At 42.5% G+C, this 21257-nt stretch overlaps 2 protein-coding genes across 2 annotated transcripts; one reads left to right on the top strand and one right to left on the bottom strand.

Annotated features, from left to right (window-relative positions):
* Nucleotides 1-1362: 1362 nt before the first annotated feature.
* T265_10378 (hypothetical protein) lies at nt 1363-16928 on the bottom strand (the record flags this gene model as incomplete). Its single annotated transcript, XM_009176734.1, has 3 exons — nt 1363-1471; nt 2147-2195; nt 16763-16928. 3 exons carry the CDS (start codon nt 16926-16928, stop codon nt 1363-1365), a joined length of 324 nt encoding a protein of 107 aa, XP_009174998.1.
* Nucleotides 8680-21147, top strand: T265_15140 (hypothetical protein; the record flags this gene model as incomplete). Its single annotated transcript, XM_009176745.1, has 7 exons — nt 8680-8751; nt 8806-9042; nt 11378-11627; nt 11679-11967; nt 16677-16918; nt 18724-18850; nt 21030-21147. Coding segments are annotated over 7 exons (1335 nt in total), but the record flags the coding sequence as incomplete, so codon positions are not given.
* Nucleotides 21148-21257: the final 110 nt, after the last annotated feature.

Below are 21257 nucleotides of genomic sequence, written 5' to 3'. Positions count from 1 at the left end.
AGACTTGGGCTGCACAGCCGCTGAACTCATCTTCGGCACTACCTTACGTCTTCCAGTTGAAATGGTAGTCGACTCGACAGCAACTAGTGAAACGGACCCAAATTCCTACGCTTCGCGGCTTTACCAACACATGCGAGATATCCGTCCTTCACCTACTCGACAAGCCTATAAGCCTACCCAGTTACATCCCGACCTTGCTACATGTGACTGTGTTTTTGTGCGCGTCGATGCGGTCAGAAAGCCCTTACAACCGCCATACGAAAGGCCTTTCAGAGTAATTTCTCGGGACGACAAATCTTTTGTCATTGATCGTAATGGCCGCAAAGACAAAGTTAGCAGCTATTGACTGAAAGTTGCTTACATGCACACACGGCCAACCTCTGATAATGAGGATACTACGACCCCGTCCGTTACACAACCACACAGTCACGCGATCCATCCTTCGACCAGTGACACCACCAATACCACACATACACCATCACTCACAAGATCTGGTCGACATTGCAAACTTCCTGTTCGTTTCAAAGACTAAATGTCGTGACGCATTTCCTTTTCGAGCGTCTTGCTCACCCATTTGACAATCTAGAGGGGGTTCTGTAGCGCTTGTAAACTGCTCTTTTTCATGCTCACTATCATCTTTTTCCCCATCATTATCAGTCACATCGCTGTACAAAAGATTGTTTTACTGAAATACAACCGCTACCGTCCGCTTGTTGACTCCAACGTGACTTTGGGACTTTTGCTGAGTGACTGTTGTTGTGACCGCCGGTTGGCTATATTTGACCGCTGCTAACAATAAACGTGAACAAACATTTTAGCTACAAACACTGGACTAATATATTCACACTTGTGGATTAATATTTCGATCACCGGAGATCTGGAATACCAGTAAGATAGAGCTATTCTTGGTGTGGTGGTTCACCGGAATACGGAACTACGGAGTCTCCTGTTTTGAACTGTGAGTCAAGATTTACTTGGATTTTTCTCATTGTGACTTTGTGTCTGGCCTATATTAGTAATTGGCTCTGTTCACTAGAGACTCCATAGAGCCGTTAACCACTAAATCCTCGTTGAGGCCCGGCGCCACGGCATGAGGTGGCCAGTGTCCTTCCATTTCTTTTCAACTCGAACTTACGCTCATAAAAATATTCTTTTGGCCCGAGTCCACGACCTTTTCGTTTCTCATTCAGGCACAAGCTTGTTGAAGCAAGTGGATGCACAAGTGATTGCATTCAAGGTCACGGCGTCGACCCACAACCGCGGTTTTACGAAACCGTTGTGCTTCTCCGCGGCAATTGCTACTGTGCTGCTACCTTCTGCTCCCTATTTCTTGCGCATAATACAGGGGAATTCGACTCATGTTCACCCCAGCTCTTTGTCGCGGTGGCCCGCATTAGCAGCTGTTTTAATATGCTGATCCGGCAGGGGTTTGGACACGATGGTCCGACAAGCGTGATAGAAACTCGGCATGCTGAAGCATTACTGACTGACAATAAAAAACATTTCGACACGATGAGACAATTTAAAACATTCTAACAGTGCACACATAACGTCTTCACTGCACCATCAAAAAAGACAAAGATAGGTTTTTCTCCTGGGTGCCGCGGCGTTTAGCCTAGTGGTGGACAGGTCTAATCAGCGCGTTTGCATACTCGTAACTAGAATACTAATAAATGGTACAAAGACTTGTCTCGAATGTATGGAAGACGGAAGCCTGTAAGCGGAACGTGTATAGAGTTTGCCTGACGGAATAATACCAGGACTGAAGTACCACAGCTACAGTGGTCGTTGCATAGATCTTAACTTCGGCACCCCCAAATACTGCCCTAATTGTATGGACATGTCCTTCTTTTGTCGTGTCCTAGGACATCAGGTGGTGACTCCGCTCTTAACTTTGCGGCTACTTATACAATTGGGATTCGGAGGGTACCATCAGTGGTCTGCTTGCATTTCAAGCAGTACCTTTTTGGATTAACCGTCTAGGCAACGTTGCATGGGAACATTTGGGCGAGGCATCTAAAGGCTCGCTTGACCAGAATTAGTTGGATAACTGTAAGACCTGGACGTGCGAACCGAAGCCGGGGAGTCTGTACCACAGATATCTTTCCTCACCTGCTAACCACCATTTAGTTACCTGTGAACTCACTGTAAGGGATGACACAATCTTTCTACTCCTCGTAGATCTGAATCATAATCTGAAAAGAAGACATTGTAATGTACGAGCCAATATGGTCTTCAAAACCAGTATAACAGCCAAAATGCCATAACTAAACAACAACATTTATCCTAAGTGCTCTATGGACGAGATTGATTGCGGTATGTTGGGCTTTTTCCAACTTTACTTGGAGCCGTAACTACTTGGGAACCTGGGGAGAATGAGCATCCGCAAAATTTAGTCAATTTCGGTTAGCGCCATTTGACTGAGGCGAGCAAATGCCTTTCTTTATAATCCAGTTGTTTCCGCTGTTTCTTTGTCTTCGTCTGTTTCTGTTTCTCTTTTCGGCATTTGTGCTCTATTGTTGCAACTAACCAAACCTCGTTCTGTCCTGCTTTTGGATTCACTAATCTGTTTACATTAAAGACGAAGGGAATAAGTAGCGAGGCGTTTTCAACATTGTAGTTACTTAGAGAGTGTCTTTCATCTATTACGTTATCAGTGGCAGAATCTTCCTGGAAGCACAACTGGATGTCCAACACCTTTACAGCGTGTGCAACAGTCAAGCTAAGAAAAAGTGTCAAGGAGTCAGGATTGCGCATAACAGATTCACGTTACTGCAAGAAACGGTTTAAACCTAGTTTACGAATGGTATTTTCCCATCTTGTTGTGACAAAATCTGATGCTGTTTCACAAAATTCAGAAATTTGTAATTTTTAACATCAAAAATAAATCTACTCACGGCGCAAAACTTAACCAAGTTCTCCCACTGTAAAACTTCGGCAGACATCGTGCACATCAATTATGCACTATGCCATTCCTTTCTTATCTGCAGAACTAAATGCTATCAGTAGAGCTTAATTCTCGGTGTCAGCCGCTGACAGCAGCTCATCTCAGGAAGAGCTCGAGATAAGCTCATCCATCCAAAATAACGCAATTTTATATAATTTCTTAAGATATGAAGTCGTAATCAGCAGTGGTTTAATCGCGTCCATTGTTTCCACATCTTTACTGAGCACTAAACGCGTTTTTATGTGAATCATCTGACTCAAACCATGCAATCCCAACGAATAATTCTGTTGTCCCGGTAGTCTTTAAACGCATCATACCCGATCTGTAAGTTTTCAAGACAAACGTTGGTGAGGCATATGTACAATAGGCCCACCGAACTTTCAATCACGCTACCCAGGGACAAGGCTTCTAAAGGTTCCATACATCTCTTACTACATCTCACGGCCTTTCTCCCGTACATCACAGAATTAGTTAGAATTCTACTTACGGCGGAGAAAGTACCTGTGTAACCATCAGGCGCTAAAATAGAAAAAGTATTCCTGAACTTGTGAGGAGCACAGAGCAAGTTAATCGGAACTCACAACAATAAGAATAACTAAAACACCTTTACCAAAAAATAGCGGCTTATCAGAGCTACCCACTGCAGGTCCGGATAATCTTGTAAAACAGGAGTACCACAGCAAATCCAAGTGGGTCAGAGGATGGAATGCTTTGCATTCACAGGCATCCTAGATTCCCAAGTTTAAATAGTCAGCCTCAACCCACACTAGCTAGGTTGTCATTATCCAGTCTTCCTATGATTGGTTGGTAGCTCAATCTCTGGTCGCAGAATATGAAACGTAGTCTTCCAGACACCAGTAGCCACAGCAAAAAACTACAAGAAAGTGGTATAACTCAGCCACAACAACTTGTTTGAACGCATATTTGGCATCCAGTTTTTCCACTGTTACAAAGGCAGTTCTATGACGTACCTCTTAATAGCAAAAGGTACCCACCTATCAAACAAAAAACACCCTGCTATTAATCTCATAAATGATGGTGTAGATCCGACCCTTGAACCTGTTACTTCCAAGATCATTTTCTCCTCCCTCCACGTTATTCAGAGGATGCCTCGTTAACTCAAGTTATAAGCTTGAGTGAGGGGAAATTTTAAATGAATCACGTTATGCATTTACATTTCTATCAAGTAGTGTAATTTTAAACAAAACAGCTGAGCCCAACTCGAAAGACTATGTAATACTAAAAGATTGCCCAACAGAAAGATTGTAGATCTCCTGTTAAATAAATATTACGCCGCTCAAAGCTTTGGAGGAATCAGCAAGTGAATAAAAGCCGGTTTTCTAATTTACTGATTGCACTGCTTAGAGACTATAGCTTCATCAGATTCTCCGAAATAATGATAATTCGGTGTAAAGTTCAGCGGAGTTCATTCGCCATAATTTTCAGTGCAAAGTGGCTCCCCATAGGGGACGGTCCTTGGTGCAGCACCATCTACCGTACAAACCAACAACGTATCAGGGTCAGTTGGCTTGCAAAGACGGCTGCCCACTGATGATGATGAGCCGTAAAACTCCTCCGTTACCCCAAGTGGACTCCGTTCAACTCTAACGGATTTTAAATACCATCCAAATGAAAGATAACAAACTGCACATCAGTCAGTAAACCAAATTGATGTTGAAGCTCCTTTCAATCAAGTGAACAGTAAACTAATCACGGTTGTAGAGCAGTACTTTTTCCGACAATTCCTAACGTTTAGCGCTCTTTCAAGTAGAACAATTGAGCATATTCATTTTTATCCAAACGATATGAATGAAAAACGATCCATGCAACAGCAAAAATAAAGCTACTGTTTTCCTAGAATGTTGGTTCACTCTCAGGCTTGCAGTCTGGGAAGAAAGAAAACATAGGCTCTAATCATTTCACTAATATGTTTAAATAGAAGCACGGACACTTTATTTTGACGGGTCAGATGAGGAAAATTCCTTGTGGCTTCAACTCATATTTCCGGTGGTTCATTACCCTAGAGCCGCCTACACGTAATTTGGGTATTTGAGGGTACGGGAAACAGGAATTCCTCATGCGCTTCCATTTCTGGAACTCGTTTTAATAGAAAGAGGCATGCATTACTTGTGTTTATCTGCAAGAAAAATTGAGAAAAAAATCAATAGATCGTACCTTGAGGAGGATGACATTTCGCTACTCCCGGAATCTTCTTGCTAGTGAATTTACAATACGGTACCCATAAATCACTTTCTGGCTTGGTATGCAAGTTTTCACTGAACAGCCTCCAGATGGATTTTGTTTTGGTTTGAGCACCGTAGGCTTCATGGTGTAAAATACAAGGACGCTAAGAACACAGACATTATAGGTGCAAACCACACACTCGTGAAAGAAGAACCCAAGTCACCTCGCGGATAGGTGGTCATTTAGGCGCGGCAACAATGCACCACTCAGCTGTTTGGAAAACTACATAGTCACCTGAAGACGCTATCTTCGAATATACCATGTCAGTTCATTTTAGTCGGATAACCGGCGGTACTAGGCAAGCAACTGATGGATGGCACGAGAGATAATTAAGAGAGTTAGGAACCAGTCAAACAGTTCGCAACTGCACTCCATCAGCTAAATATATAAGGCCATGGATTTGTTCAAGAAGTAGGAAAGCCCTCCATCCGTGGGGATATATGTTCTTAAACTTGTGGCAAATAATCATAATTATGCCAGAAAAGGCTATATCTTTCATTTGACCCACTTTCAAGGTTGAATATTTTGGAAAAAAACTTCTTCGTCTTAAATTAAAGCTCGCCGTGAGTGGCATTTTACTGCGCAATACCTGTAGAAAGGTTTATAGCAACAACGTCAAGAAAGCTACGATTAAACCAATTTGAGCAGCTGCGTAAGCACCTGTGAATTCGGATGCGACTTAGGCGTCCACTGTGAAAGCGTTATATATATTAAAAGTCTGAACGATGAACTCAGTAAAGACGAGATCTAAACTGAGGTTTACGAAGCCTACCAAATCAAACTTTACCGTTCTGATCAACTCATACGATCAGACTAATACACTTCAACATGATCCACCAAAATGGTGAAAATGAGTGCTCAGACAACTTTACATACATTAAAGCCGGAATACTTGCGTCTTTTACAACACCAGGATATGGATTAATGCATGAGGCCAAGCAAAAGAGATTTATATCATGAATAAAGCCTTATGGACGAAATATCTATCCTGCAGAGAACATTTTGAGATCCTCTTAGATTTTAACTTTTTGCAACTTGTTTCGCCAACTTTCATGCTCCGGTTGACCTGGTTGACCGTGAGTTATTATCATCAAGTCCTCTAGCTGTTGACTTTGCAACAAATCTTTCAAATCTCACTGAAGCAAGGAGAGCGTCTGGATACGCAGTGGAGGTTTCAACAAGTCTAGTGTACAACGAAGTTGCACTCTGTCACAGTCTCTTCTAACCTTGTACTCAAATGTTCGCTTAAAGGACATCAACTTGATACTCGGAAGTTCAGCCTACTTCTCAAAACCTTGATGGCGTTCTTAGATCATATTGGTAACCTAGTTCTATTAGGCGAGAACTTGGAAGAATTTGAACGTGCTTTCAGAGCTCTTATAAACTACTCATTTTCAGTAACGTTGAAGACAAATCAAGTTTTTCTTCAGTTGCATGGACGTTTGTGTATAGCTACTCAACTAAGAAGATGAAAAACTCAGGAATTCAACCGTTCTAAAGTATCTACCTGCATCAATTCACCAAATGAGAAGACGGAGGTATAAAGCGAGTTTACCAATAGTACTTTTCAGGTCTTCACTCAGTCGAATAATTACCTGTGTGCCGAATAATTTTAGACAGGTTAATCCGCCAAAAAGTTTTATACATTTAGCGTATCTATCCTTCCGTTCCCAATTTATGTCAGTGAAACTTGACTGCTAGTTATTTTTCGTTCCCCTTTACGTAAACAGAAGAATTTCACCCCTGTTACGAGTGATGCGTCAGAAGTACAGTGAAACTGGAGCTGCTGTAGAAATTCGGATATTCTGAGTCGAGCACACATTCTGCGTGTGATTGCCAGGTTGCAACGAAGGCAAACCCATTCCACTGCTAGTGGAGTATCAAAGTTTCTGTTCAAATACGAAGGTCGTAGACAACGATCAAATAACTATTTCTCACAAGACTGGCTAATTATTTTCACCGTAAGATTTTGATAAGGATGGATAGAATGAATACGTTCTTTTCGCTAACCGCACCAACCAACAGTCATGGGCAGTACGTAGAAAAAGAGAAACTATAGTTGCAATTTCACGCGGAACGCCAAGGCCAAGACCCCAAATTTCGCAGTGGAGACAAATGCTTTATCTAAAACCAGAAGACTGACCATGAAAGATAATTTGAAAAGGTAAATTTCCTGTATTAACACAAATGAGCTTTTTCTCTGTGGTACTCCTTCCATTTGAATAAAAATCATACGTATCAAGAAGCACGAGCAAGGAGCGTTTGGGCAACTAATTGAGGATCAGACTACAGCGCACGAACTCGATTACATCAGCATTTGTGGCTCGTTACTGTGATCTCCTTGAATAAGTTTCATTCTCGATCACGAAGTGCTACGCAACATATCGTCTCATATACACACAGAATATCTGTTGCGCAAAGAGCATTTGATAAAATGGCGCTATTTTTTTGTTCTTTGTGTCTTCACTTTACGCTTTGTCAACCTTCCGAAGAAGTTTGTTGACACTAATGCAGACGTAGCGAACAGAACGACCTGTTATGATGTTTGTCCAACATGAGTCTATTCGAGTCTAAGCTTCTAAGCATCCAGGTAGTTGACAAACTTAGCTCCGGAATTGGAAAATGTTCTCTAGAGACACCGTGCCAAGAATCGCACTTAAACGTATACATAAACACAAACAAGTCACTGTCTTACTGCGATTCATTCGGCTGAATTCCGCCGCCTAATCTTGGACAAGGAATTCCATGACAGTCCAGAAGCATCACTAGTTGTAGTATCTCAAAATCTGTTCCATCTAAACAAGCTCTATTTTTCTGGTACTAATGACCAGGTATCCTTTGAGTGGTACAATTAACGGTTGCCTTACTAAGTGTATATGATGGTCGCTATGCTCCATCATAGATGAACAGGTAACTACTTTTGATGTGAAGTAGCATCGCTTCTTAAAAAGAGCAATTCAAACGACTGCACATGACACCAACACAAATTCGTCGTTGTGACAATGAAAGCAACCTAACAGAGTTGTTTAGTTGTCACCCATACGCAGTTGTGACGCCATACTAGGGCAGTGCTAACTGCTACACCGTAAACGACCGGATTATTACAAACTGCCTGTCCTTTTCTTGCATGCCTGTCCATTGTTCCCCCAGATGTCTCCTAAATTATCGTTCGCTTGGATACTTTCCATTGACGGTCTTTACATACTTTGCATTTTGACCAAATAATGCCAGTTAGAGTGCGAGACACCAGAAATGAACCAAGCCTACATTTAAAAACACAGGGACAACCATTTTCCCCCCAAACAAACCACTTGTATGCTTGGGAAGCTACCGCCGTGACATCCATGGACATAGCCCGTCGTCACAACTAGAGTACCAACGGTTAAGATCGGCGAAAACTACAATGGAATTGAATAGACTTCGACTGTAGAAGAATACTAATGAGTGAATACGATTCTTTCAGTATATTGTTTTTTGTTGTTATAGTGCATCGAAAAAGGCCTGAAAAAGCCAAACTACAGGTTCAATCGATACATTCTCCTGACAGAACAAGAAAATGCGTAAGTCCATTTAATACGGATAGGGATGTGTGAATCTGTCATTTTGCAGAAAAGTTTGGATTATTTTCATTCCGAAACCCAAACGAACCGGTTCAACTGAAAGCTGTTACCATTCGGTGCAACGTGGCTGCGCTAACGTCCAATGTGGCCACAACTTTCACATATTACAATCAGTATGAGGAAGCATCTGATGCTAAATTTGTTTTCCCACTGGACGACGTCGCCGTGTACGCGTTCGAGGCGCAGATTGGTGAACGTGTTATCATCGCCGAATGTCGTCCCCGGGAAGAAGTGATTTTTTCATGAAGTTTTTTACATAAATATTTGTACTTTTGCTGGAAAGTTTGATCTGGGAAAATCGTAATTAATGGCTTTGCAACTGAAGGCTAGTTCCACCCCAAAACTCTTTAATTGTATTTCTCACGCATTTGAGTGGGAACAAGTTGGCCGAATATCGCTTTATATTTTATCGTCGTTGTTCCACATGGTTTTTCTATATAAGAACAAACCATAGAACGAATTTTCTCTGTCCTTGAGTGAACGTCCAATAGTTCACTTAGAAGCATCCAAAGTGAATAATTTAAGCCCAGCTACTGTTTTTTTTCGGCAAATGCATTCATTTGCACATAGAATATTGTACGAACTGAAACATGAGGCGGCCTTTGTGCGGCAAATTTGCTTAGAGAATATCATAAACGAGAGATTCAATAGAGTTTCCCGTGATACGCGAATGAGTGTATGGTTGAAATCGGTCTAATTTGAGTTCAGGTAAAACATAAGGCCGGCGGAGACTCGCGGACTGCGCCTAGCTGATGAACCTTAAGATGGGCTAAACAGGTCATGGGCTGTCCAAGGGTTTTCAGCAACTTTTTCACTAGTTTCCTTCATTATGAAGATTATTTCCATTCAGATCTTACCTGTGCACACCGTGACAACACCGATTCTTCAAGAAGCTGCTGAATGTCATCTGGACCCACCAGTCACTGAACCCAATTTACCTCTGTATATCTACACTGAGGCTTTCAAACTCCATTCAGAGACCCTTGAGTTTTTCCTAGCTTGTATTATTGTAACCACAAGTAACTCAATTTTTGTACAACCTGTACACGTACCCTATGGCTGGACACGATGTTTGCGGAATTCTCTCCATTCCAGGGGTTGCTAAGGGAAGATGGCACAACAAGTTAGCCTGTCTGTAAATGTAGGTGGCGAATAATCGAAGTTCTGTGTGCAGAAACGTGAATTTAAAATTCAACCACAATCGTATTTACTGACACTGATTGAATAGCAGCATCGCATATGTTTAGGTGTGACCTAACACAAGGCCAATTTTCACACTTCCTACAGTTTGCAACATACCGCTTGTATGCTAATGCCAGATTGGAGATCACTGTAGTCACCTTTTGGAAAAAAACTTGCAACTTCTGAATTATTGAACACCTTGGAGTTAAACGTTTCACAGGGTAGGTATACAGTTGATCGGATGAATTTCAAAAGCCGGAGCATTGCAGAAACTGTCTTAGAAAATTCACCTTTTAAGGGAATTACAATTTCAAGCAGTATCGGTTTTCTGTCTGCTATTCAAATCCATTCGTCTTCATCATCCACAAAGGTTAAAAAATTGTCCTCTATTATCCACATTAAAAACGTAATCAAACCCACGTCATAGTTCTATCCGACCGTTGTGCGCAACAAAAAGAATGCATTTCTTCCAATGATCATAAGACCGTTGATTTTCGATGTTTTTGCCGATACTTGTCAAGTCAGTGTAGGCGGTAAATAAGATTCTCTTGTGTGAAAAAGTTGGAGTAGAAACCAGCATAGTTGAATATGATTTTATGGTCCGGCGTTGCGTATGTTATGAGCAATTCCTTTCGACGGTAAAAGTCTATGGTGTCAGTCACTCTACCTCCACGCATTACTGTCATATTTACCGTATGATGTTAGCTGTGTGGCAGCCTGCTCGAACAAGTTAAAACGATTGATCTGGCCAAATAGCTAACTTCTAGCGCTTCTACTCTCCCTCACGCATTACTGTCACATTTACCGTATGATGTCAGCTGTGTGGCAGCCTGCTCGAACAAGTTAAAACGATTGATCTGGCCAAATAGCTAACTTCTAGCGCTTCTCTAAACAACCTACTTGTTGACTACATTTTTTGTTAAATCAAATGCATGGTAAAAACATTATTATTGTTCTCGCACTATCTGATGTGCATCATTTGAACTAGAAATGGGACGTTGCTGTTAAATTTGTCCGGGAGCTAATTTTTAAGCTGTTCTATATTTTCAGTGTTTCTGGACCACGTACCAGCTTAGTTACAACCTAAGTGAACGGCTTCAGTGCATTCTTTTTCGAACCGGAGGCACGGTGGCTAATCTGGCCAATTTTCTTTCCAAACTTCGCAGAGACTTCAACCATACGGGATTGTTTGAAGTGTTCTTTATGAATTTGGATGGTCGGATCTTTCTCAACAGAGAATATTTTCATATAACCAAAACTGATGCACATTAGTATGTGGTTATTCAGTGGTCGATTGTTTCAACAAGCTGAAACATTCCTTATTTTGATTGATTTCACTGTTTTTGTACGCACACACAAGTTTTGTTACACATTTTTACTTTAGGCGCAAACCGTTTACAAGGAAGCAGTTGCGGAGGAACATGGAGCCATTTTGGTTGAACAAGAAGAAAGTTCCGAAGACCTTTTTCAGATCAGCGTTGGGAATGTACCAGCAAAAGAAACGGTGAAAATAACGATCAAGTATATTGGCTACTTGCTTGCCGATAATATCGCTGATGATACGAGTAGTCCTCATAAATCAGAGGCAATATTTCTGTTGCCTTCGGTCATCAACCCTAGGTACTCACCACTAAGTGGGTTATTTCGTTTGTCTAAATTCAATTCTAATATCTTGTGAACTTTAGAATCGGAAATTGTTCGAGAGTATGACCCATTCGCGCATCCGTCGCAGGTGAACGCTACTCCTTACTCGATATCCTTCGAAGCCAATGTGAAGATGCCTCACACTATCCAGAAAGCTTTTTTGATTGATGATGAATACACTACTGAAATAGACAAAACGGATAAACGTCGGGCCAAAGCAAGTTCGCATTTAAAGCGATCTAGTTTTAATATCGCCTGTGCTATTTTATGTGCATTTACCTTTAATTGGCGTCCGTACAGACCATACACCCATACAAATCAATCATCCAGGTAGAGATGAGTGAAACTCCCTTCTGAGAAGTCGTCACTCGTCAGTCAATACGTGACCACGTGATGCGGTTTTTCTGGCTGACGCATAAGCGGTGCTATGTTCTATCTAAGTGAGAGCCCATCATACTACTGTTCAGCCGCTCATGGACGAACGATTAAATGCTTAAAATACTGACTGGGTTTGAAACTCTCTGAGTTTTGTGAGATATGCACTACTGACGATTTCCAACAAGAGTGGAACAGCCGTCTGGTGCTTCTTGGTTTGGCAACACAAATCAGCTATACTGATTGAACGAAATCTCAGTTGAAAGCATCTAGATACTATCCATTTCCTTTCCAATAATCTCGACCTGGATTTAGACGCGCGATTTTTTATATGCATTCGATGGTCTCTTTGTGTTTTGGGAGTGCGCACTAAGCTTTCGATCCTAATAATTTCTGATCTAGACGAATTGCTGACCAGTGTTTGCCAGTAATCAAACTATGGGTACTGAAGCTCTTTGTGTATTAGCTGCATACTTGTGCTATCTCCGTAACGGCTGGATTCAATGCACAACTTGTAAAGCTAGCGATAACTTCGACTTAAAGACTGTTTTTTCGACTGTAAGCTACACCTCGATCTATCGTTCTAAGTCTCTCTGCATTTCACAATTGTTTCCATTAGTACTGTGATATACACCAGATAACAAAGTGGCGATATAATGGAGATAATCATGCACAACACCCTCCTCGACAGATTTGTTAACCTCTATTTTGATTGGCCTCTCTTTGTGGGAATCCGACATCAACTCATAAACGAGGAGGAATGATTTATGGACTGCTTAGTGGGGCAGCTCTGCTCTGGATAGATATCTAAAGTTGGGACATAAGAACTTTCAAGATGTATACAAGTCAGTATGATGCTGCCTTAAATGAATAGAATATTGAAATGGCGTTGGTGGACCTAGCGACAGATTTTGAAAACAAGGCTTTTAATTAATTGTTTTCTTCGTCTAAGCTGGTGAGAGTGACTTAATAGGCCTACAACTGTACAGTCGGATGCACGTAATATGCAATAACCTCCGCCAAATGTGACCTTTCAAAAAATGGCACATCTGCCAGCCTTCATGGCAAATTTCCCGCTAGATTTCTGAAGAATTTCATGTAACCGGTACAGCCGCCCCCATCTCCCCTGAAAAATTGTGCTTTCGTTCTCCTTGAGTCGATTTTAGCCGCTCCTCGCGAAGGTAGGCCACGTGCACCACAACCTGTAGTGAAATAGTGTGCACCCTATCCTCCAAGGCCTTGAACGCATAAGACCACTGCTATCAAAACTAAAGGGGCCACGAAATTCAACCCTCTTTGAAAAAGCATAAATGGGCCTGCCGCAGGTACACCACGTTGCGGTAACAATGCTTCAGATTTTCAGATCGGCCCCTCATACCAACCCCATGGGTAGACTTAGGAGCCATGGCAACAAAAACCGTACGGCTCGCCAGGTCCTTTTTGCAGCCCACAAAGTACGGCAGGTCCTTTTGTGGCCGCGATTCACCACACCTGTTCTTACGCTTCCGTGACAGCGAAACTCCTGTTCTAGTTCGATATGAACTAGCAAGAGTTCTACAACCTCCGCAACCATCCACAACTGATTAGAGAGTTTCCGGTTAGCTTCACGCGTCCGTGGGACCATTTGACTAGGGAGTGCTGGTAAATTCAGGAATATTTAGTTATTGCGCATCGCCTCGTTTGGCTACATTGCATTTATTGTCTATTTCAGCCATAAAATGCGGTGTGTGTGTGTGGGGGGGGAGCAAGGCTATTTCATTGATGTGGTAGGTTGACAGATAATCAGTGCCTATGACGGGATCTGTCTGAACAGAGAGTCGACTGGTAAACCTGGCTCAATGAAATTGAAAATTTCCATTGTGGGAGTAAATGAGCCATTTGTGAAACCAGAAAATGCTTTCTCCTCGGTTCTGAGCTATTTGATCCCTCGATAGAGCAATTGCAACTGAACGAAATCCCGCGCCTCCAAAACTATTTTATCGATGGAGCTGTTTCCTCCTGGGCGAGTACATTCCGCTTAAATATTGAATGGCTTATCTGCATTCCTTGACGAATAGTGAACCACTTAACAGTGGTATGTTGTTAGCACGTCCTTACTGTGAGTTCAAAAGATACCGGTAGTTAGCTGATTCACTAAACCGGTCTACCGAAATGTCCAAGTAATTGTACCAAACCAGCCAATATGTACTTCTACACTTTAGCCTTTCTGCAGTACCCAATTTTGCCTCACGTTTGAATTGGTTGATGTGGTTGTTCTGACCGTGCTACTTAGGTGTGCTTTTCACAAGCGTCTAAATAGAGTCAGCTGCGCAATGCAGTCGAATGGAGCGATCGGGTATGGCAAACCCAAGTGAAGAGTGCATGTTGCCATGTTACACAGTCCTTGGGTGGAATGTTTATTTCGTCTGCCAAAGTGCACACGGCCTTCAAAGGCAATAAAAGCTAACTTAATGGACAAACCATCCATGCAACATTCCGACTTAAAGGTCCCGCTTACGTTTTCGAGCTCACGTGATGGGAAAATTACAGGTGTATTTGTCAGAGAACAGTGTAAGTGCACAATGACCTGGATTCGGTTTATCGACTAAGACACATAATGAGTCTGCTTTGATACATTATACGGACCGTAACTTAAAAATACGCTGGTTAGTTTGACAAGATCGTAGGTGGTCTTCGTTGGAAGGCTAAGCAAGATCGGTAAATATCTCACTCGGATATGCAACGCGCGCCGATCTACAATCTGATGGTTGAGTGGATCCTGTGCATCTATATGGCGAATATATGGCTACTGTTTAAAGAGTATTTGCTAGAAGTGAAGCATCTATTATGCACATATGTGACAAATAGCACTCGCTTTCATCCGGAGAAGCACCACGGCTCAGACATATAGGAATTCAATGTGGCTCATTCCCTCGGAACCCTTGTTTGGACTGTCGGTTTGTCTCCTTTCCCCCTGTATTTCACCTTCATCTCATTGTGTCGTAGTGTGTTGTACCACATTGTGTTGCGCTGCATGCTATTGTATCCAGTATGTTTTATGTATTGGACTGTAGATGATCCATCATAACACTCTTGGAACTCTGGGGATGGTAAACCTGCAAAGGCATTAAAGTGGGCATCTGTGACCATCGTTGTGCAAACCAAACTCATTACTAGAGGGCCTTGGAGCTACGTTTTGCACTCATCGTAATACTCAGCCATTCAGTCGTCCGCACATGACAAGTCACTTATGAGCTATAGGCTGAGCACGCCTGATACTTTAGATCTGCAACCTCCTGTTTGCCTTCTGATCTTAGTCTCTTGGCCTTAGAGTTAGGTTGCACACCGGAGTCCGCATCCAAAATGGTTCATCGTGCTCGGGCTCCTTACGGCGTGATTCTGTCCGACAGACAACTTCAAAAACGGATATGAGCCCACTAGGGTCAAGTCTTCCTGATTTATTTTGCACTGCATACTTTTTTTCGGCGCCCTGAACATAAGTATACGTATTTATGTCTTACTTTATTTCAGTAACTAGCAGTCTCCATTTGTGGGCGCGTGTGTCCTCCAGGACTGCTGGCTTACCTAAATCTGCTTACCATTCACTTCGACATTTCGGCCGTGCACCTATTAGTAGAATGTTGTTCCAGTTCTCTGTAGTCCTACGGTGCAACAACTGAACCACTGGTCTGTAGGGGCGAATAATTTTACAGCATGTCTCTGCAGTTGATCTCAGAGTGCTCTCGAAATAGGTGACCATACTTTGCAGATGCGTGCGTATACAGCCTCGAAAGCCAGTCACACTGTTTGCCGGATGATTCGTCCATGCAACAGCCTGACCCAAACGAATTTTTTAGATTGAAGGCAATCTGCAAGAAATTTTGGCTATTAAAATCGCTGGCAATTCTCCGAGTCTGATGGAGTGGGAGGAGTTTAAATGATGTGAGCTGTCAGTTCGCTGCGTAGCAACCGGTGATTGCACAGGGAATGTGGTAATGAAAACGGTAAATGAGTTCAAACAAACCGTTCTTCGGTGTTTTTCCCAAATTTCCGTCAACAGAATTACAAGACAAGTGCCAACTAGCGTTAACTCGGCAATGAGCTGTCTGTGGATCTCGAGCAATCGTTGCACACTACTTACGATGTGACAAATTAAACCTGCTTCAGTATCTCTGTAACGAAACCTCGGAGCAGAGGAAATATATCGGTCGGTCTTGAAAATGAGGAACTTTGCCTAATCACCAGTTGGATAAATTCTAACCTACAGATGAGCTCAACAGAAGAAACCTCCTTCCACAACCGCCATTGTATTTCATCCTTAGTGGTGAATAACCATGACATCTTCGAATAAGGCCACATCGTGGATGTTACCACAGAACTGTGACGACCCGATTCAGCCTGAATTAACCGCCTACCGAATCACGATATAAAATGGACTGACTGACTGTTATTCGAAAGTCCCAATTAGGAAATTTCCTGAATTCGCGTGGAGCTCTATATTGTCTTCTGGAAAGGACAAGGGAATATATTCGCAGATATCTAGGGTGAGAGGAATTCGCTTCCACCCAAGAGGTAGACAGACAAATCTGATGGTACTGAACCTGTCAAGTTTCAATTGCAGGACTCAGTACAACACTGTGTTTGCTCTGATTCACGTGTATTTTAAGTCCAACCAATAAAAAAAGGAAAAATGCACATCTGTCACAGGTAATCCTGAAATCACGAAATACGTTCGACCATGACCTTAAAATGGTCATCAGGATGGACGCACATCTCCGTTCCTTTGCTGTGGCAGAGCCGGGAATCTCGTTGAAGTCCGGTATCACGACCATGGATTGCATTATGGCACAGTTTTTGCCGGATTTCTCCAAGTTCTCCTCAAAACAAGGAGGAAAAACTGAATTGGTGTTCGTCATCGATCGTTCAGGTAGGAACATCTTGTTGTTGTTTATCCTAAATAGGGATTTTTATTTAACCGCTACCTTGAGTGTTTGAGTATTCAATGGTGTTATGTACACTTTCTCCAGTATGACCATGTTCCTAGTGTAGCCTTACTCACGTCATGAACCAGCAGTAAATTCCAAAGGGACTCAAAAAAGTCGCTCACACTTGTTCGCCCTTCAATTCTTTTCTTGTCTGCTGAAACCGCACTGATACGAAGGCTGTATATTTCTGAAGGCTACTTTTTTCATCCACCTGCTTCTGTGGCCATTTAATTAAGGCCTAGCTTCATTCGGTACACTCCATCAGGAACAAACAGTGTACCGATACTCAATGCCATGAGAATCCTTCCTTTGATAGTGGAGGATTCCCACGCAAGAAAGCGAATTCTTCTGTTCCCACTTTCGATTGTTGGGTTCCTCGATAGAACAACGCGCATGATCAACAACAACGCTCGACCAAAAATCAATCCAAAAGTAGAACATATCCTGGATTGTTTTGATCACGTTAATCATTCACACCTCATTAGATCGTTACAACCTAACTGTTCGAGTGACCTGATGAAGTGATCCATGCTGTTCTATAAGAAAACCTAGTGGAATATTTTGAAAGACCGAAGTTAAGGTCTTTTGGCTTATAGTAAAGAGTGTACCATTGCAGCCTCGGACTTGAATTCGCTTTGCGTCCACCCACGCGGGCAGCATTGGATGATGAGGAGACACTGAGTACCAATCAGAAGATAAACTGGAAACGGTCGAATGATACAGCTCGTTCAGTGCCAGTTATGTACTGTGACGAGAGAAACTGCAAGGAGCTAGGTACGCCGCACAGTCGCACAGATCAGTCAGTTTGGCTTTCAGGTGGCTGTAATAACTCTTACATAATGAATGTAAGGACGAAATAAGTAACCCGGTCGTAACTTCACCACTGTACCATCAATCAGTGAATGGCATTTGCATTAACTCCGTTTGGGACAAACAGATAGGTATAAAGTATTCGAGGTCGATCAAGATCAGGAATGACCCAGCGGAGTAGCCGACAACTGTCGGAACCTTTTTGAGTAGCTGAACTTTTCCATGACCATGAGCACCAGATTCCGTTTAAAGAGGATCATTGCACAAGAAAACAGTTTTGGTTAGACTCGTTGCCTTTTCCCTCGAAGCACTGCATCCGCAGTCACAGTTATTTGTTTACCCATTTTGGGGTAAGTGGAAGGCGGAGAATCCCATGCTTCGGAGGCGATGGTCTGCGCTGGTTCAGTTATAAGCACTTGGTCGCAGTTCATTTAAGAAAGTGTTTATAACCAATGCGACGACGACATCAGCGGCCCGGTTCAGTTATAAGCACTTGCTCGCAGTTCATTTAAGAAAGTGTTTATTAGGGATGACACATCTAGTGTAAAATGCCATCAATCACGTGATTGGGTCTTGTCCTTCGGTTTTCCTTGTCATCTGAATGTCCCATACCGGATTCTCATTCTGGATAACAGCCATCAACCATAATTCTCTCCCAGGTAATAGGTACAATACTTTGCAGTGTTTTTCTCCAAGAAAGGTACCCAAATAGATGTGGCTTCATTAAGATTGGACTGTTTCAGGGGAACCTCCGACGGGTTTCTGATATTCCTACTCGACATAACCAATGCGACGACGACATCAGCGGCCAGCAACGGAAAATGATCCTTTATATGCCTGTCATGGTAACTGTATTTCTGGTTCATGCATGAGGGAAAGGACTCACCTGATTGTTGTTGTTTACTACGTACCGTTGTAATTTCCCACATTGTTTCAGGAAGTATGGGCGGTTCTGGAATCAAAAATGCAGCCGAAGCTCTGTTATTAATGCTGAAGTCTCTGCCGATTGGGTGTCGCTTCCAGATAATCGGATTTGGTAATACGCATGAAGCCTTATTCCGCGAGTACGTTCTGTTCTGGACTTTTTTGTTTCCCTGTTGATTGATATCTTCTCGTCTTTACCTGAGCCAGGAGCCATGAGTGAAAGCATGCTTTGTGATGCTTCCCTTGGGTTTCCTGCTATCCTTGATTCACAGTACGATGCAACAAGTTCAAGTTGGACTATCGACGTTCATTTGAATTCATCATATCAGGTGCACTCACATTCCCGGGTGCGAAAAGTTTTTGTTCGGAACAGAGTATGTGTGAAGATCAAGACTGCTTGCTTGAGATCACTACAAAAGTGGGTTAACACGTTGGTGAGAGGTTGCGTTGGGCGACCTCATTCTTACAAAATGAGTGATCGTCAAAGTGATCGGACACGCTCTCGCTTCCTCTCATTTTCCCCAACCTGTTGTTATGTCGCATTTTTGAATCGTCATCTAAGACTTGCAAGCACAGGTAAGCGCCTGGAATTTGTCGGCGTGAAGTACCAATCATCATTATAGCCATGGCTGTTTGAATGAGACTTATTGCCAAACTGCTTCGTGACTGAACTTTTGTAGATCTTCGCTGGTTATATTTTCAGTACACCTCTTTTTTACGGTTTGTAATGCGATAACTCGACCAATGGTCACCACGTGAAACCCATACCTGAAAAAGTGGTTCCACCAACAATCAGCATTAACTATCTGGGCTACTCCGATCAACATTAAATGGCTGGCTGGCAGATATGAGTATGACAGGTTGGTGTTTGTTCGTAGCTCAGTAAAGGTTGATACCCAAGAGAGCGGTTCAACATGTGCTGTGCATCTGAGTAGTTAGTTCAAGTTCTACATTTGTACCTGTACGGCCAAAGCTGTGTGATTGAATTGATGCCTTGAGGTTGCTTCCACTGCACCTTATTTGTTTTTTTGCCTTCCTTCAACCTTTTTTCATACGCTCACCCATATCTTTACATCCTCATTCAAAGTCTCCCACAGTCACATTAGATTATTCCAGGGTTATTTTTGAGAGCTTCCTGAGTGGATTTTAACGTGCAGTGAAGCCAGTTTTAAAATGTCTCATGTGGGACTACAGTGTCCTATCTGCTCGCTCAGTTATTAGAACACTACAAAAAATCAATAACCGCATCACATAGACAAGCAAACATCTCTCTTTCTTCAAGACATAAGCAACTTCAGTCGCTATTTTCAAGTTGATGGATGTGTGGGAGAAGGGCAGGGACTGCGACTTCTCATTGCTTATGAGTAGTCACAAGACTTCCCGAGTTTGAGTGCACATCATTCTCGTTAGACTGTCCCCCCCCAGTCCTTGGACGTTTACTTTGGTTGATCCATATCAAATTTTAGGGAAACATTTGACTCTACTTGAGCTTTCATTTAAGCACGTCAGCGGTTCATGCCCTTGGCCATTCCGGGATGTGAACTCCGGATATCAGACATATTAAGTAGGTATGATACCGCATTCCGCGTTGCATTTAGCTGTCTGAACGCCACTTAGATTACTGCATGTGTTGGATGATTCTCCTGCTTTACTTATCCATTTCTTACCCATCGCATGCATTTTTTGAAGGATGTTTGAATCCGATCGGCTAAAGGCTTGCGCTTTGTGAGATCATATACCTTTTTGAAGTTGTCTGATGCATCCAGTACCTATCTGTTGTTGATAATGTACCATTTGGCTGAATGTTTAAAATCGTCACACTGCTTCATTTTTTGGAAAGTAGACTTCTTGCCAAACTTCCGCAACGATCTCGTGAGCTATTTAAAAACTGCCACTGGTGCTGTTTATGTAGCGCAGTGAAGACAATTTCGGTCCCTCAAGGACCTAATTTGAGTAATTCGGCCGAGTATGTTCGTCGGGATATTGTTTAGCTGTGAGATATGAACAGTCATTATGAGTATGCATGAACGCTACAGCTGGGAGCAAAACATTCTGAAAAGGCGCTCTGAATATGAGATTTAGAAAATTCCCGGCAAGTAAAGTGCCAGGAGACCGCGAAAGACGGTACCTGTTTGGGTGAATTATGGTGTGTAAAATTAAATCATTTCATACGAAGGTGATAATTTTCTGGCACCGAAGTGAAAGCATGGGCAAGTTTGAGAAAAGTACGGAGGACTAAATGCTTGTGATTGTTGATGCATGTGAGAGTTTCTGCGGGAGGTGTATTGTTCTGTTTCACATCACTCTCGTTTTGAACAGTCGTCCTCCTGTCCTGGCGCAGCAAAAGTTGTCCAGCCGGTTTCAAGCGTCTGTGGCACTACCTGACTGGGAAGTCCTGACAAGCGGGCCAATCGATCGTCACAACCAGGACAGTTACTAGGTCGTTGTATCGATGATGTGTCAGGCATTCTAATCACATCTACTAATCACATCACCCGTTCAGATATGAGAATTCAGATGGGTCCAACGTGAGCTGGTGGAATAGTG

Source organism: Opisthorchis viverrini (genome assembly GCF_000715545.1).
Source record: "Opisthorchis viverrini unplaced genomic scaffold opera_v5_366, whole genome shotgun sequence".
Classification (NCBI taxonomy): Eukaryota; Metazoa; Platyhelminthes; class Trematoda; order Opisthorchiida; family Opisthorchiidae; genus Opisthorchis; species Opisthorchis viverrini.
The sequence above is the reverse complement of the archived record's forward strand: the minus strand, read 5'-3'. Positions and strand labels throughout refer to the sequence as shown.